The 15,632-nt window shown below is 39.5% G+C and overlaps 1 protein-coding gene across 2 annotated transcripts; it reads right to left on the reverse strand.

Moving 5' to 3' along the window:
* Positions 1-761: 761 nt before the first annotated feature.
* LMOD3 (leiomodin 3) lies at positions 762-11,913 on the reverse strand. 2 transcript variants are annotated; one of them, XM_072940816.1, is made up of 4 exons: positions 11,781-11,913; positions 11,005-11,320; positions 7,258-8,628; positions 762-1,172 (listed from the first exon to the last, which is right to left on the reverse strand). In XM_072940816.1, exons 2-4 carry the CDS (start codon positions 11,296-11,298, stop codon positions 1,146-1,148), a joined length of 1,692 nt encoding a protein of 563 aa, XP_072796917.1. In that variant the 5' UTR covers positions 11,299-11,320; positions 11,781-11,913; the 3' UTR covers positions 762-1,145. The 2 variants fall into 2 exon arrangements, with proteins under 2 accessions (XP_072796917.1, XP_015092366.1); XM_015236880.3 differs by lacking the exon at positions 11,781-11,913 and having other exon boundaries at positions 11,005-11,361.
* Between the last annotated feature and the right edge of the window lie 3,719 nt (positions 11,914-15,632).

The following is a 15,632-nucleotide window of genomic DNA, read 5'->3' on the forward strand; positions in this document are numbered from 1 at the left end:
TAGAAAGGACACCGGGGCTGGAGTTGTCTGGAAGACTTCGGTGGAGTCTCTCAGGGCATTCTCTAGGAGAGTTAATGAGAGCAAAAGCATGAGGATGTTTTATTAAAAATAGTACAGAGAATTCACGGCAAATAAGACTGAGTTACTAAATGGAGACCAGGCAATGGAGGGCCTTCAATGATAGGATAAGGAACTTAGATTTAATCCTATAGCAAGTTTCCTTTAGAAGATTTTTTGAGAAGAATAAGATCACGATCATTACAGATTAAACTTTTAAAAAATAGATGTACTCAGCTAAAAGCAAAAGCTTCTCAATAAATACATTACTCATAAATTTTGGTTGGTTTTTTTTTTCAACAAAACTAGCATGCTATCACCCATTGTCTCTGTATGTATGGAAACAGGGATGCTTTCATGTATCTGCAGGGTTTGTTTTCCCCCTTGCTTTTTCTGGAAACACTGTTTTCGCCACATCCTGTGACTTAAGTGTCCTGCTCTTCACAGTTACCGCTATCAGAAATGTATTTCCCGACACAGCAGGGGAATGGCCAAAACAGAAAGCTCGGCCTGGCTGGAAACTGGAAATTGCAACTGATTCTCCAGAGAAGAGTTAATGAACCATTTTTCCATTTCAAAGCATCCGAAGGGCCTGGAGTTCAAATCACCCTTCACATTTACACAGTGACACATGTTTTGCTCCCTTTAAGATCCTGTGTGATCAATTACAGCAGAGTAGATGGAAGGAGAAAACATGGGAATACAATAGTTAACACTTCTATAGTATTTATTGTTATTTATCAGAAGAAAGTAATAGTAAAGCCAATGTTGATGAAGAAAAAAAAATTATTTTTTTACCTTCTACTGGAAGACCCTCAAGTTCACCTAAGTCACTCAAACTGATGGGAAGTAGAAAATGTTGCCCTGAAGACTGGTATGTTTTTCTCCTTCCCCCTGCATTTTCAGCCCCTATTTTGTCAGGGGCCAAGCACTCTGCCTTTTACAAAATACTCCTGTCAGATGTTAGCATTGTTCCCAGTTCCACCACCTGGATCCAGAAGTATGCTGCTCAAATAGTCTCCAGGCTCTAGTCCGAGAGTCATTTAATTAAATCACTTCCTTGTTCTTCGAGATTATTCTGTTGCCTCTCATGCCAGTTCTTTTGGCAGTGGCACCTGCGATTTAAGCATTGGGGAAAAAAAGGAGAAAAATTAATCCTAGATATTCAAGCGTTTTACAGCAAAAATGACAAAATGTACATGCCTCAAAGGGTATAAAATGGATTAGAAATTCTAGCCAGAGAGCTGCCCCCTAAACCATGATAAAACAACACTAATAACCACAGCCACCATGAATTGGGCGTTTACGGATGACAGGGACAGCCATGGGCTCTGAGCACATGATGAAGCTTATTATACAAACCAGAGGGCAGGTGCTGGCGTCTGCCTGGTTCAAAGCCGGGTACTAGCTCTTACTGGCTGCATGGTGTTGGGCATCAATTTTTCTCAGCTATGAAGCAACTGTAACGGTATCTTATTCACAACGCTCCCATAAGGATTAAGTAATACAAGTTACTAATCAGTGTTGACACTTTTTCTTCCCTAATATTTATGCCCTTTATTTTATTTAGCTTATTTCACTGGTTGGGATCTTCAGTATAATCTTTTTTTTAACACTTACTTTTGAAGCATTTTATCATTTCATCTTCCAAACACCTTGTAAAGAGGAAACACTCTCAGAAAGAGTAAGCAACCTGCTTCAGGTCACAGCGCTAGGAACTGGCAGAGCAGGATGTGAACCCAGATCTGCCTGATTTCAGTACTCATGCCTCAACCACCAAATAAATACCACCGTTAAGAATATAGATGATCTTTTAAAACTGGTCTTTCCTCTTTGAAGCACATCCCTAATATGATACTCACTAAATTTTAAAATAAAATATTTGAGGAAACCCCAAGAGCAAAAAATAACAAAAGAGTAGCGTAAGTCTGACTGCAAATCAACTTTGAGCTGTGTTGAATGGGAACAACTTAAAAATAAGGCAAGTTCTTTACGAGTTTAAAGCGGTGTTGTATCTTAGGAGGATGACTCATCCATCAAGGATGTACTTTCAGAGAATGCTGACAAAGTCCAAAGGACACTCAGAGTTTGTATAATAAGGACCCATAATGTCTCTCCTTCTATTGCCCATGCCCAGTGTTAATGTGATGAACCATTCTGGCCATCCGCTAGGAGCCCCCTTTAGCCAGTTCTCTGACTATAACTTTTGGCTAAAAAGGTTTCTCAACATCCTGCCCATTGAAGAGAAACTTTGATGCATTGCTGCTGCCTGCATAAGCTTCAAACAAGAGGGTCTTCCCTGTGATTCTCTCTCCCCACCTAGTGCCAAACTTTCAGGAGGGCAGGGGGCCGTGACTGTAATCTGCTAGGGCTCACCCACGGGAAACATCAGCAGTGGAAGAACCCTAATCAGCCAACTATATAATGCCAGTTATTTAAAATAACTGCAATGCTGCAAAAACAGTCAAAACTGTGTTCTTTGTATTGTTGAGTGGAAAAAAACATTTTTACAGTATGTTATTCCTGATGTATGTTTGTATACATGGAAGGGTTCCAAATTAATAAAAATACTTTAAAAAGCAAAACATGGCAATGACCCAACATAGTAAAGCTAGAGGTACAATGATGCATTTAAAACATGACCAAAATGGCAGTTCAGATCACTGGGAAAAACAACAAGAGTCACTAAATGATCACTGGCTGGCTATTTGGCAAAGAAACAGAAGAAAAGCGGGCTTCTTGTTTTCTACTAATTTCAAAATCAAATCCTTTACTTCATCTATAACACATAATATTTTTTTAAAAAGCAAAAACTATAAAAGCAGCAAGAAAGATAGACAAATATTTTTTAAAAGCTTCAAAAAAGCCATTTGTAAGCAGACATAAAAGAGAAACCATAAAGGAAAAGACAGCTAGATTTGATGTTATAAAAACACAAAACTTAACAAACAAGAATCAACTTGCAGTATTGTTAGGGTGCCCTGTTCCCCCTTCGCTTGTTGGTCAAAATTCGTTTTTTTTTTAAAGGGGGTGTGTGTATAGCATTACACGGTGCACAAATACACCTACACTCACACAGACTGGGAGTGATGGGGCAGGATGGGAAAATCCACTCCAGCACGGGTTGTTTAATTCGGCACACTCGAGTTCAGCTCCTGCTCTGGGTCAACACCTCAATGGATGTCCAGGATAGAGATGAGGAAGACCTGCCTTGAGGATCTCAGAATCCACTAGGAGACCTACACTGTGTCCCTAAGGGCTGTCAACTTGAGACACAAGGTGGGAGATGCCGGAACAGAGGCACAAATGAGGGGTAATGGAAATTTACAGAAGAGTATTCACTACGGATGGTTTGGTGCCTTTTGTGATAAGGAGCCATATTGGAGCCATTTAAAAAGATATGTATATATTGGCTATGTTAAAAAAAAATAGTTATTTTGTTTGATTGGCACCAGTGGTTGCCTATGACAGAAATGCAGTTGGCCTCAGGGAATCAAACACTTGCTGCAGACGAGATTTTTATCTCAGTGAAAAGTACAAATACTCATCTGGGATGGTAGGCAGTGAGCGGACCACGAAACTTTTAAAGAGGAAAGGAAATCACACATTTACTGGGGATGGATCAACCTGCACAAACCTAATGTGTTTATCTTGGGCTGGCATCACATTGACTCAGAGTTTCTATCAACTCACAGGGAAATGAATCAGCGATCCCCTAATAAATTGTTTGCTGGATAAGACAAAGACTTTTAAAACATAGCTAAAAACAATAAAAGCAACAAAACAAACTACAAAATTCTACAGGAGTCAACTAAGTAATGTAAATGAGTGAAAAAGGCCAGGTATTAGGCAGTAGGGCATGGTGGAGACAGGAAAAATGGACGGTCCATTATCTATCCTAAGGGAGGAGCCAACACACTGACCCCACTGATTTGTGCTACGCAAATGCCAGCTGAATCTGATGTTTCAAGTGCCGCCAGGTATCTGGATGTTATTATGTGAAATTTTATAACTTGTACAATAATACTCAAGCCACACAAAATAGGCCTGCAGATCGAGGGCTTATAATGCACTAGTTTTCAATATCTGGTCCACAGTACACCTCTCTCTTACACTGAATTAAATGTGCAGCTTCTTGGAGGAGGGAGCTTTTGAGCCAAGTAAGTATACAGACTTTCCTTCATACTTTGCCAGAAACCTCATTTCAGGGATCCCAAGCCAGAAGCATGGGAGGTGGAGAGAATAAACATTAAAATAAAAAAGTAAAAATTTAAAATAGAAACTGACTACTTAATAAGCTATGCTCTAGAAAATACAGAAGTATGATTTCCAAGTCCATGAGAGGAAAAAGAAAAAAAAAGAACCTTTTTTCCTTTGTAAGTTTTCTAAGAATAAATAATTTCTAAGGCTGTTTATGGACATTCAATGTTTTAGGTAGGAGCATGAGTTAAAAAAAAATTACAAGATTTCCAAATTGGGTTTTAATTTTAACTTCATGTTTGAAAATCCAGGGATTTGGAGAGCATCTCTGTCCTCCAAAACACAAGTGGGGGGAAAAAATCTCAATAAATCTTTAGTTTTACTTCCCTAAAGTGATGGTTGACTGGCTAAAAGTAGCCCTTTCTGATGGGATCTTGTGATATCACCACGGATGGTGTTCACAGTATTTTACGAGTCTAAGACGTGCATTTTTTTTTATGTTTCCATGGTCCCAAATCAGAAAGTATCCTACAGTCAACAAGGTTTTACAACAGCCGGCTGCAGGTGTGTGCATGAACACATTGTAGCTTTTCACATTGTTAAGACTTTTTGTTGAGCTCGGTGTCCTGTTGGACCTACACACGTGCAGACGTACTGTCATTTAAAATACCCTCTAAAGAACAACAGAGCAAATGTGACAGAATGTGATGGGTGTTTAAAGATCCTCCGTACTCTTTTGAACTTCCGCACGTCTCAAATGATTTCAAAATAAAAATGATTTTAAAAATGCCTTTTAAAAGATTACACTCTGATTCGGCATTAAAGCAGACATTCATTATGTATGCAGCGAGGCGCCAAGACATAGCAATAGGGAGCAAACTGACATTAGTGCAGTGACATTTTTGTCAGCGCGACGATGCATTTTCACATTTTCCTTGCAGAGCATTTTACAGGACCACGCAGATGAAGTTGTGTAACATTCTGTATGTGAGATACATGCAAAGAGGTGCCTATTGCAGGCCAAGCCAGGCAACTGACAGCAGGAGAAAACACCAGCCCCTTGGAATAGATCAAAGACATTTCAAAGCAGAGGCTGACATGCAAGACCACCATCCACAACCCATGTCAGAGTTTATCCGCAGCCTGTTATTCTTTCTTAGGGGACGTTAAAAACAAAATACAAAACTGATAGCGCTTTAGAGCTGACTGAAAATAGAAAATGTAGTACTACCTAGGGTGTGTCATTTTGGTCATTATCATCATGAATTTATTTTAATGTCTTTTGCTCTAGAATCTGGACTCAAAGCAGGTGTTCTCAGTTAACTAAAAAGCAGTGTCTTGACCATGAAAACTCTAAAACCAACACTGTAAGCTCCATGAGTTTAAGACTATACCTGTCTTGTTCACCGCTGTATCCCTGACCCTCTGATAGTGCCCGACACGTGGCAACACTACACAAGTGTTTATTGCAGTGATAAGTAAGTGGATGGATGAAAAGCAGCAGATCCCAGGGAAAGCAGATTTGCTCAGTAGAACATTCCCCCAGGAGGCAGGGTCTTGGGTCAGATGACCACTTAAACTTCATTCTCTCTTCTATGCTGAATCCACATGCAGTCTTTAAGGCAGATTTTTGAAAGACGGCTTTTTATTCCTTTCAGACTCATGTTATTTTCTGACTCTGCATTTGCTTTGGTGACAGGTTACTGAGTGAGAGCGCTAGCTTCTTTCAAAACAACACCCCGATCCACCCCCTACAGAGGTCTGACTGCTGGGAGAGGAGCAGGTGCAGAAGGTCTTGATGTTGTGCCCAAGGGCGGGCAAAGAACCCTCGCCTGATTTCATGTGACCTCTAGAGCTCTCACCCTGGTCCCTGCCCCAGGGAGAATCAGAGTCCCTTTAAATCACAGTTGAAAGGGCTGGAAGTCATCTTCGATGTAGAAGGATGGAATATTGTCAATTCTGTATTACTAGGAGATGGGAAAATGGGACATCCATATGTATACATGTGAATAAGTAAGTTATATTATTTTAGAATATAAAGCTCTTAAAAGCAGAAAAACAAGCTTACATAGGAATGTGTTTAAAACATCTTGAAAAAACTATGACTCTATATGATGAAATAATGTACTCTTTTGCCAACGTAATACCTTGGCTAAATTCCACACTAGATTTAAAAATAACACAGTTAATTATCAACCGTGGCCTCCAGACACACACCTTTCAGCCTCTATCAATGCCGTCACAGTGATGACCATACAAAAATGCATTTGTATAATTTAAGCTGCAAGGAATACAAGATGTTCCTCTAACAGCAGCAGTAATTGCGAATCACAGGAAATATGAAAATGAAATAGTGAATTACGGCTCCGTTCATTCCTGGAGATGCAAACCTGTGGTTCATTATTTGTCCGCCCACCTTAAAAAAAGAGTCTGATTGCCATGGCAGGTAGTCTCCATCCATCTGCTGCAAAAGAACCAGCTGTTTTGAAAGCACAATGGGAGCCCTTGCCCACAAACAACTAGCCCCCTTGGACCTCATGCTTATTTACTTCTGCAGCAGGCTCCCTGGGGATCTCTGCTGGTCTGCTCTGTGTGGATGGGGTGAGTGAAAGCTTGATCCAGGACTCAGAACTGAACATCAACGTCAGCTCTACCTCTTCCAAGCTGTTCCTCCTGCATATGTTATTTCACGTCTCTAATCCTCAGTTTCCTTCTTATTTAACAGTGAGAATAATAACACCTACCTTACAGGGTTAGGTATATAACACTATATAATCCGCGATAATTCATAGTGAATCTGGTCCATCATCAGCGCTCAATACACGTTAGCTGTTAGTATCACTGTTACGGAAGTTAGAAAGACATGCCTTTGGGGATGACCAGCAATTTAGATCTATGGTAATGCTGGTGGGTTTTCCTCAGTTAGTCACAATTAGAATCTCCCAGTTAGGAGCTGTCAATTGTGCTGTGTGTTCACCATGTCTCCTTCCTCCTACTTACAGGTTTCAGGTAGGCGACGTTGCTGTGACGAATGTCGTTCAAGAGCTGATCTCTGGGGGTGATTTCCACCAACGGGGGTGGCCTGTTTCTCGGCACCGGTTTGAGCGTTTTGATCACGTCTTTGAGGTTGGTTTTCTCGGGTGGTTCTCTGGCTTCTGGCATCCGGGATTTGCGCTGGATCCTCTTCAGCTTCACCATTCGGAAGGAGTCGGGGTCCGTCCTGTACTGCGGAGCCTGCGATGGCTTTTTCGCCACTTCATTTCGCCGACTGAAGGGGACCGCTTGGGGGTTGGGAGGTCGAGGAGGAGGAGGAGGAGGAGGCTGGAGGAACTCCTGCATCCGAGAGTCGGGCATTGGTCCTCCCAGCCTCTCCCACATCCCAGGTGGCAGCCCCAGCCCTTTCTCCAACATGGCTATTAACCTCCTCTGCTCTTTGAGTTGCTGCTGTTTTTGCTCTTCTTGTCTTTTCTGCCTTTGTTTATCCTGATTCCTGGTGAGCAGATTGGTTACCACCATTCTGGGACCTGGAAGCTCAAAATGGTAGCCCATCTTCAAGAGAGTGTTATTTGCCTTCAAGAGCCTGGATATTTCCATTTCAGCATGGTGGCCCAACATGTGCCTTTGATTGTGAAACCGAAGTTCGGTTAGTGTCTCATTGAACTGGAGACACCGCATGATGGCCACGATGCCCTTGCCTGTGATGAAATTGGACTCAATGTTGAGAGTGGTAATGCTCCTATTTTCACGCAACATGTTGGCCAAGGCGAATGCTACGCTCTCATCCGCACCCACGTTCGCTAAGCTGAAGGTTTTGATGTGTTTGTTTTTCTTCATCGCGTTGACAAAGTCCAGTAACATTTCCCTGGGGATGTTTTCAATGTTGTTCAGGTTGAGTTCCTTCATGTCAGGGTCATTTTGTCTCACTCGCCTCAAGCTCCCATCCAGGTCCGTTTGGTTTCCTGAAGGCCTTGCACTTACCTTCAAAAAACTGGTATCTAGAGCTAATTTCTTGGGATCTAATTTTGATATCTTTTTCTCAGTTTTTTCTTGGGGTTCGGGTCTGTCTTTCTGTTCTTCAAACGCTTTATTAGTCACCTGTTGGCAGCTGTTCTCGCCATTTGTGATTTGCTCCTTCACTTCGCCTTCCTCTTCTCTTTTGGTTTTCTCGTCACTCTCTGTGCTGTTGTCTTCTCCCTCATCTTCTTCATCTCCATCATCTTCATCATCATCATCATTTGTTTCTTCAGCATCATTGCTGTCCTTTGATTTTCTTCTAAGTGCAGCAATTTCATTATTAAGCTTTTCTTTTAAATACTGGGACACATTTTTATTGCCTTTGTCTATTTTTTCACGTACCTCTTCAGTATTTTCCTAAAAGAGACGTTTAGGAGGGTTAGAATACATAGCCACGAACAAATATGAAGTAGAGCAGTATCTATGGGAGATTATAAAAAGATTTAGGACTAAATGAAAAAAAGTAAGCAAGTAAGCTGCATTTATAGTATTCCATTTGTATCTATGTGTATTTATACACATACATATATACACACACACATAAGTTAATAAATGTATAGGAAACAAAGACTATTGTAATGTTTACTAAATTAGTAGTTACCTCTGAGGATGAGAAGTAACCATTAAGATAACTGATGAACGGAAGAAATGGGGGGATTTCCACTTTTTACATCATATAATTCTAGACTGTTTTTGAGGGTTTTTTTTTAAACAAAGTATACATATTAGTTTTGCAAACAAATACAATCAAAATAAAGTTTTATAGGCACACACATGCACAAATGCACAAGTTTTTGGCTGTGTTCATCTCATCCCATGTATTAAAATGAAACCTAGTTAATTTTGTTTTCAGACCTATTGTTTTTGAAGCTGGTGTTCAATTCCAGAAACAGTTAAAAATTGTTTTGAAAACCTTATGCACTTATCTATCCATTCATTGAAATCTTTGTTTTGTATACAGCTGAAAAGGCATCTTTGTATTCAACAGCTCTGGGTTACACAATAATTTCCTTATTGCCCTAACCAAAATTTGCATGCCTAATATGTTTGCCAATCTAATATAATGTGTACAACAAGTTTCCCTGAAAATATTGTGGGGAAAATGAGAGCAGTTTGATATTTTGGAATATGCCCAAACTCTTGACTTTGATTTTGTCTGCTCAGCTCTGTGAAAACTGCCCTGGATTATCTAGGAACAGGCTTACCGGTCCAGTTCCTTTGGAAGGAAAGTGTCTAGGAGGCAGTGCCAGCTACAAAAAGGGACAAGATGATCAGAGATTCAGAAACAACTACTTAGTCTGGGAGGGAAAATAAAAGTCTTTTATCAATGTTTATTAGGGTTTGCACATCACTTTCCTATAAAGTTTGTGTACCTCATAGGTGTCATTCTGAAAGCTGGTATAGTAGTTTGACAAACAGGCTCATCCAAGCAAGAACTTGATCTTGGGGAGGGCAAAATGGGTGAAGGGGATCAACTATATGGTGGCAGATGGAAACTAAATTTTTGGTGGTGAGCATGCTGTTGGGTATATAGAAGTAGAAATATAATGTACACATGAAACTTACACAGTGTTATAAACCAATGTTATCTCAATAAAAAAAGATAAACTTAAAATTAAAAAATATGAACTTGATTTTTACTGCTATGCACATTACAGGTTGGAAATGACAGTTGACAGACACCTTAACTACCTACAGCCCTCACCACTGCATTTCTCATCTGTCTCAGTAGGGGGAGCCAACCATCAAGCTGTTTCAAGTATTCTGAAGGAAGAAAAAGTGTTCAAAGTACCCTTTTTCTTTTTTACTCTGAAGTTGGTGTTCATACAGAATTGGCTTTTAATCTAGTTGTAAAATGTCTGAAAATTGTACCTGACACTCTAAACTGATCAAGCCAGCAACTTATTTTCTTGAGTGCAATACATGTTTAAACCCTCCTGACCATGAAACCAGTTTACAGCTTTCCTTAAATTACAGCCAGCATGATAGTAATGTGGCAAGAATGTTATCTGTATCAGGAGGCGTAACTAAAAGAGACTTTACCTGCCGGGATCTCTGTCTTCTTTTTGCTAAGTCATTTTTAAGTGAAACATTAAAAAATTATGCTAATGCACAAGTTCATAGATTGAACCACAATTCTAGTTTTCATGTTAAGAAACGTAATTAAAGAAAGCACTATCTTTAAAACACCTTAATTCATCAATTTCAAAATTCATCACTGTTAGCCAACGCACTGTGGTAATGAGGGATTTTTTTTTCAGTTCTTTCACTTGGGTTTCATTGCAGGGTGTGTGGCTGGACTTCAGGGGACTGTGACACTTTTGAGACTGTATGTGAAATATTGCATATCTTGGCATGTACCCGAAGGAGAGGACACAAAGTTTGCTTCAGCCTCTTAAGGGGTCCTGTGAGCCAAAAAAAAAACATGTAGGACAAATGTTTCTGGGTTATGAGTTAATTCATTAAGCATCATGTCTACAGAGTACAGGCTTTCCTGCACCACAACCGCCATAGCAATTTTTAAAAGAGATATTTAAAAGAAAGGACCACTTTTTCCTCCCAATTATACCAATATAAGTGTTTTAGAAAGTTTCCATCTGCCATAATCTAAAAATAGCAAAAAAAAAAAAAAAGACAAAACACAGGAGTCTTGAGAAATGACAGTTACAACATGGACAGGTGCCAGCCCAGCCCAGGCAGGCATTTCTCCGTCGTACACAAATCCCCGGTTACCTCGGATGGCACAAAGGTGACAGGAACACGTTCGTCTTCCAGCATGCGTCTGGACGCCTTTTGCCAATACATATAATCAACAAGAGATTTATGGTCAAAGTTTCCTGTTGGTGGCTTGTCAGTCTGATCCTTCTGAATCATTCCCACGGGAAGCCTGGGGTCAGGGGCCATGACTTCCATTTCTGATTGTAGTTCTTTGAGCTCTTCTGGGGACAAGTTGGCCAAGATTTCATCTTCATCAATCTCCCCGTCAAAGAGTTCTTCTTGATCTGAATTCCTGCTATGTTCTGACATGATTGTTTTTCTATATTTTTGTCTTGCTAGAAAAGGAGAAATCAAGAAGATATATATATATTTTTAAAACTCTCAAGACGTTTCCCCCACTTAACAGGTGTCCCAGGTCAACACCACCTTGAGCGATTTTTTTTTCCCCCAAGAAAAGCACCCAGTGGTGCTTGCTGAGCTGCTAGGAGTGACTACAGCTCAGCTCATGCCGTAACTATATTAAGCAGGGCTTGGCTGGAGAGGGTCAATTTATGGAGCTATTATGCGCCTCTCTTTTCGGCAACTTGAGTCAGCTGGGCAAATCCATCTGACATTTCACTCCAGCTGCTTAGGCTCACCAGTCAGTAACAGGTCTGCAGAATCTCTGCAGAAATAACATTAATTCCCTTCCTATGTGCTCTCACATTGTCCTACACAAATTCATGCAGCCCATACACAGAGACCCCATTCCTGCAGGGGAGATCACTTCTTTTTATCTAAATGATTAAAACAACTTACGATATTTCAGAAGGTAAATCCAAACAGCGACTTGAGTTCTATCGAAGGGGAAAATTCATGTGAAGGTGGAAATCAAGCTCTCAGGGCTTGCCTCTTCACTACCATGAGACTCTGGAAGCAAATAAACCCGCATACAGCCGAGCAGAGGTCTGGCTATGTTACTCACCCGCCATGTAAGCTGAACCTTTCCAAGCCGTCCTTATTTGCATCTAGATCCTGTGATCTAAACAGATGAGGACAACCAGCACTTGAATTTCCACTATGAGTGAGGAGTTCAATATTTCAGATCATTTATTTTCTTTATTAAGTACCCATGAAGTCAGGATAAAAATTTAAATGGATTTAAATTAAAATGTTAAAAAAAAACATTCAAACCATTAAAGTACTGTAAGAAAGTATGAAAAGATTTTTTTCATAACTTTAGAGGACAAGATGGCAATATTTATCCAAGTGACAAATGTACATTTTCTTTGACCTACAATTCCACTCTTGGGAATGAATCCACAGGGATGAAACGACACTTGTGCCAGTTTATTCAATATAGCAAACTACAAAACAGTGTGTATTATATGCTGTTGTCTGTGTCATAAAGGGTAAAAAGAATACATGTATATATGCAAATTTTATCAACACATCCTTGGAAAGATACACAGAAAGAAATAACACATTGTAAAATGATTATAAATCAATAAAAAAATGTTAAAAAAAAAAACCGATGGATGCTGCTGGAGACAGGAAGGCATTGTCTGGGAGACAGAACCACAAAGACTGTTACTGCACACCCTTCTATAACCCACCAAATTTTGAAGCTTACGAATATAATGCTTACTCAAAAATGCACATTTACTGTACAAGACTTAGGAAAACACAAGGAAGCATAAAGAAAATAAAACTTGCCCCTTCTCACACCACCAAGAGCTACCACTATTAACATTTTGATTTGTCATTCCAGTCAATCCTTTCTTCCAGGCATAGGAACTCTTTTGTCATCTGTGTTTTACAAAATCATGACTTTTTTCCCCTAGACTCTAGTGTATCCTACCACTACATAATTTTCAGTAGCTCCCTGTTAAGATTCTTTATATGGAAGTATCATAATGAATGTAACCAATCTCCAGTTGTTGGATATTTGGACTGTTTTCAATGCTCACAAGTATAAGTGTTTCTTCAAATAAATACCCCCTGTAGTTAAGTATTTATACACATGCAAGGTTATTATTTCTTTAGGATAAGCTGAATACATTCCAAGGAGTGAAATTCCTGGGTCAAAGAATATGAAGAAATTGAAGGCTTTTCTTATGAGTGGCTAAGTAAGCCACTCAGTATTGGTGCAGCCCATCCCCAGTACATACCTATTAAATTATTTGCAGCTTATATACATGTTACTATTCTAAAATTATACATAATTTATAATTATGTATAATATATGATCAAACAATATACACTTAAATATGTATTTATAATATCAATATAAATGAATTTATATATACATTTACGTAACATCTATATAACAAAACATAAACACACAAAATTAAATGTGAGAAATTTTAAATAGATGTTCTAATATTTTCTTCCCCACCCCAGTGGTTTATTTTGAACACCCCAAGATTGAGAGGCTTTTCAATGTATATGGCTAAATTATTCCCCAGAAAGGAATTACCAGTTTACTGGAACGATCATTTTTAAAGTAAAGAACACAGATGCATTGTGGCAACTTCCTGTTGGCCTCAGAGGTTTGGAAATGTTATATTCTGCATTTGTCTTTTAGAGATTTCTAAAGTACGTGAGCTTTTTGAGATTCTGAAAAATCATGTGCAAAAGAAACCTATTTGTTTAGCCCAATACTCCCCAAACTAACTGAGTTAATTCATGCTTTCTTTTTTCTTTTAAAAATCACTAATACCCTGTGCAAGTACTTTCCAAAATTCATACTTTGGGAAATACTGATCTAAATATCAAAGTGGAGGATCTGGACTCAGTCTGCTGGATTCACATGCCAGCTCTACTCCTTAGTAACTATGTGATATTGGGCAACTTACTTAGCCCAGATTCCTTATCATATAAAAGAGATCTGAAAGTAATATTTATCATATGCAATTATTGAGAGAACTAAACAAGTGTAGAGATAGACACTGATAATACAGATACAGGTATATAAATTAAGTAGGATGGTGCATGGCACAGAGTAAACCTTCCATTAATGTCAAATATTACTCGTCTCCTATTTTCATGGATAATCACAGAAACATTTAAAGAAAACCAAGGCCCACTGTAAAATATAATACACTGTAAAAACCACTTCCACAATAGAAATCATTATATTAACGGCAATCACCAAAGAGTTTTTCAAAAAATCTTGTTGCTCTTACAGAAAGAAACTCAACAGGCTTTTAGATGGAATTGTGTATGAAGAAAATTGAAAAAAAAAACCCACCATTTGCATGTAAATATGAAGCTATCCCGAGAAAACGATCTGAATTGTTGCTTGAAAGCTTTCACGTTCAAGCTCTATTCCGGTGACCAAATGTTTTTGATGATCACGCAGACTTAGCAATTTCTGTAAGGAGCGCTGCACCGGCTCACTTCCATCTTGCTGAATGTGTTTAAGAAGTGGGTGCATCTCTGCCAGCTGCCTCCACCGTGCATTTTGTCCATATGCTGACAGGGAGGGTTTGGCTGGTGTAATTAGCCTCATCGGACGTACAGATGATTTACTTGTGCTTTCTTTTAATGATGTTCTGCTTCTGCCACGTCAGCAAGCTGCTCACATCAGAATCCAGCCCTGATGTCAAGGGATAGTAACAAGCTGTAGGAGAGTCGATTGACATTTAGAGGCAGAAAGGGCATCACAGATCAGAATGTCTGGCAGAGGCTTACTAAGTACAAGGGACTTCCACCCCTCGGAAGTGACTAAATCAGTATTCTCGGATTTGGGTCCAGGAATCTGTATTTTTTGAAAGCTCTCCAGGTGATTCTGATGTACACATGAGTATGAGAATCATGGCGCTATTGCAAGCCACTCATGTCACACAGCAGGCTCAGAGACCTTCAGCAACTCTGCACTGATGAGGTTCAGAACAGGCTACCCCAAAATATGGCACCTTGGCAGAGGGCATATTTTCAGCTGAAGGAATTTGAGAAAGAGCAGGTGCAGGAAGTTCTCTCTGACCCCTCTCTCCATACCAGAAGTAGGTAATAAGATCTTCGTGCGGGAGAAGCATCCTCATGTCTGAAAACAGAGGGAGCAAGATGAGTCCAAACAAGCAGGCCATGCTCAGCTTCTCCTAGTTTACTACCTTTGCTCATATCCTTCTGTCCTGTCACATTTCCCCATGACTTCCCACTCTTCCTCAAACGTAGTGTACAAATGCTGAAGTTTAACATTTCTTGAGGTCTTCATTTCCTTAGGAAGAATCCTGTGTCATGCAAACCTTGTATTAAGTAATAATTTGTAGGCTTTTCTTTTGTGGTTCGTGAATCTGTCTTTTGGCAGTCCAATTTACAGGGCTGCAGCTGGAGAACCTAGGAAGGCACCAAGACAATTTTTTCCTCCCTAACACTGGGCAAGTCAAACCCTGGGCATCATCACTTAATCTGTAAACATGGGATGATAAACGTCCCTACTTTATAGGATTGTTGAAAGAAACGAAATAACATAATCCATGGTAAATGCTTATTAAGCATTAGCTATTAATATACTTCCACGAATAAACTGTGTGACTTTTTTTTCTGCCTGATACCTAATAAATATTGTTCAAGACAAAGATAAATGGCTTTTCAATTTTATTCTTTTCAAAACAGCACATAAAACACATGTAAAAGAAATGTTTAAAGCTTGAGACATT

This window comes from Vicugna pacos, chromosome 17, assembly GCF_048564905.1.
Source record: "Vicugna pacos chromosome 17, VicPac4, whole genome shotgun sequence".
Taxonomy (NCBI): domain Eukaryota; kingdom Metazoa; phylum Chordata; class Mammalia; order Artiodactyla; family Camelidae; genus Vicugna; species Vicugna pacos.

Coding starts and splice junctions, on each gene's coding strand:
- LMOD3 (XM_072940816.1), bottom strand. CDS start 11,298: ATGTCAGAACATAGCAGGAATTCAGATCAAGAAGAACTCTTTGACGGG. Junction 8,629..11,004: donor TCACCTTTGTGCCATCCGAG/GTAACCGGGGAT, acceptor CGTCTCTTTTAG/GAAAATACTGAAGAGGTACG. Junction 1,173..7,257: donor ACGTCGCCTACCTGAAACCT/GTAAGTAGGAGG, acceptor CTTAAATCGCAG/GTGCCACTGCCAAAAGAACT.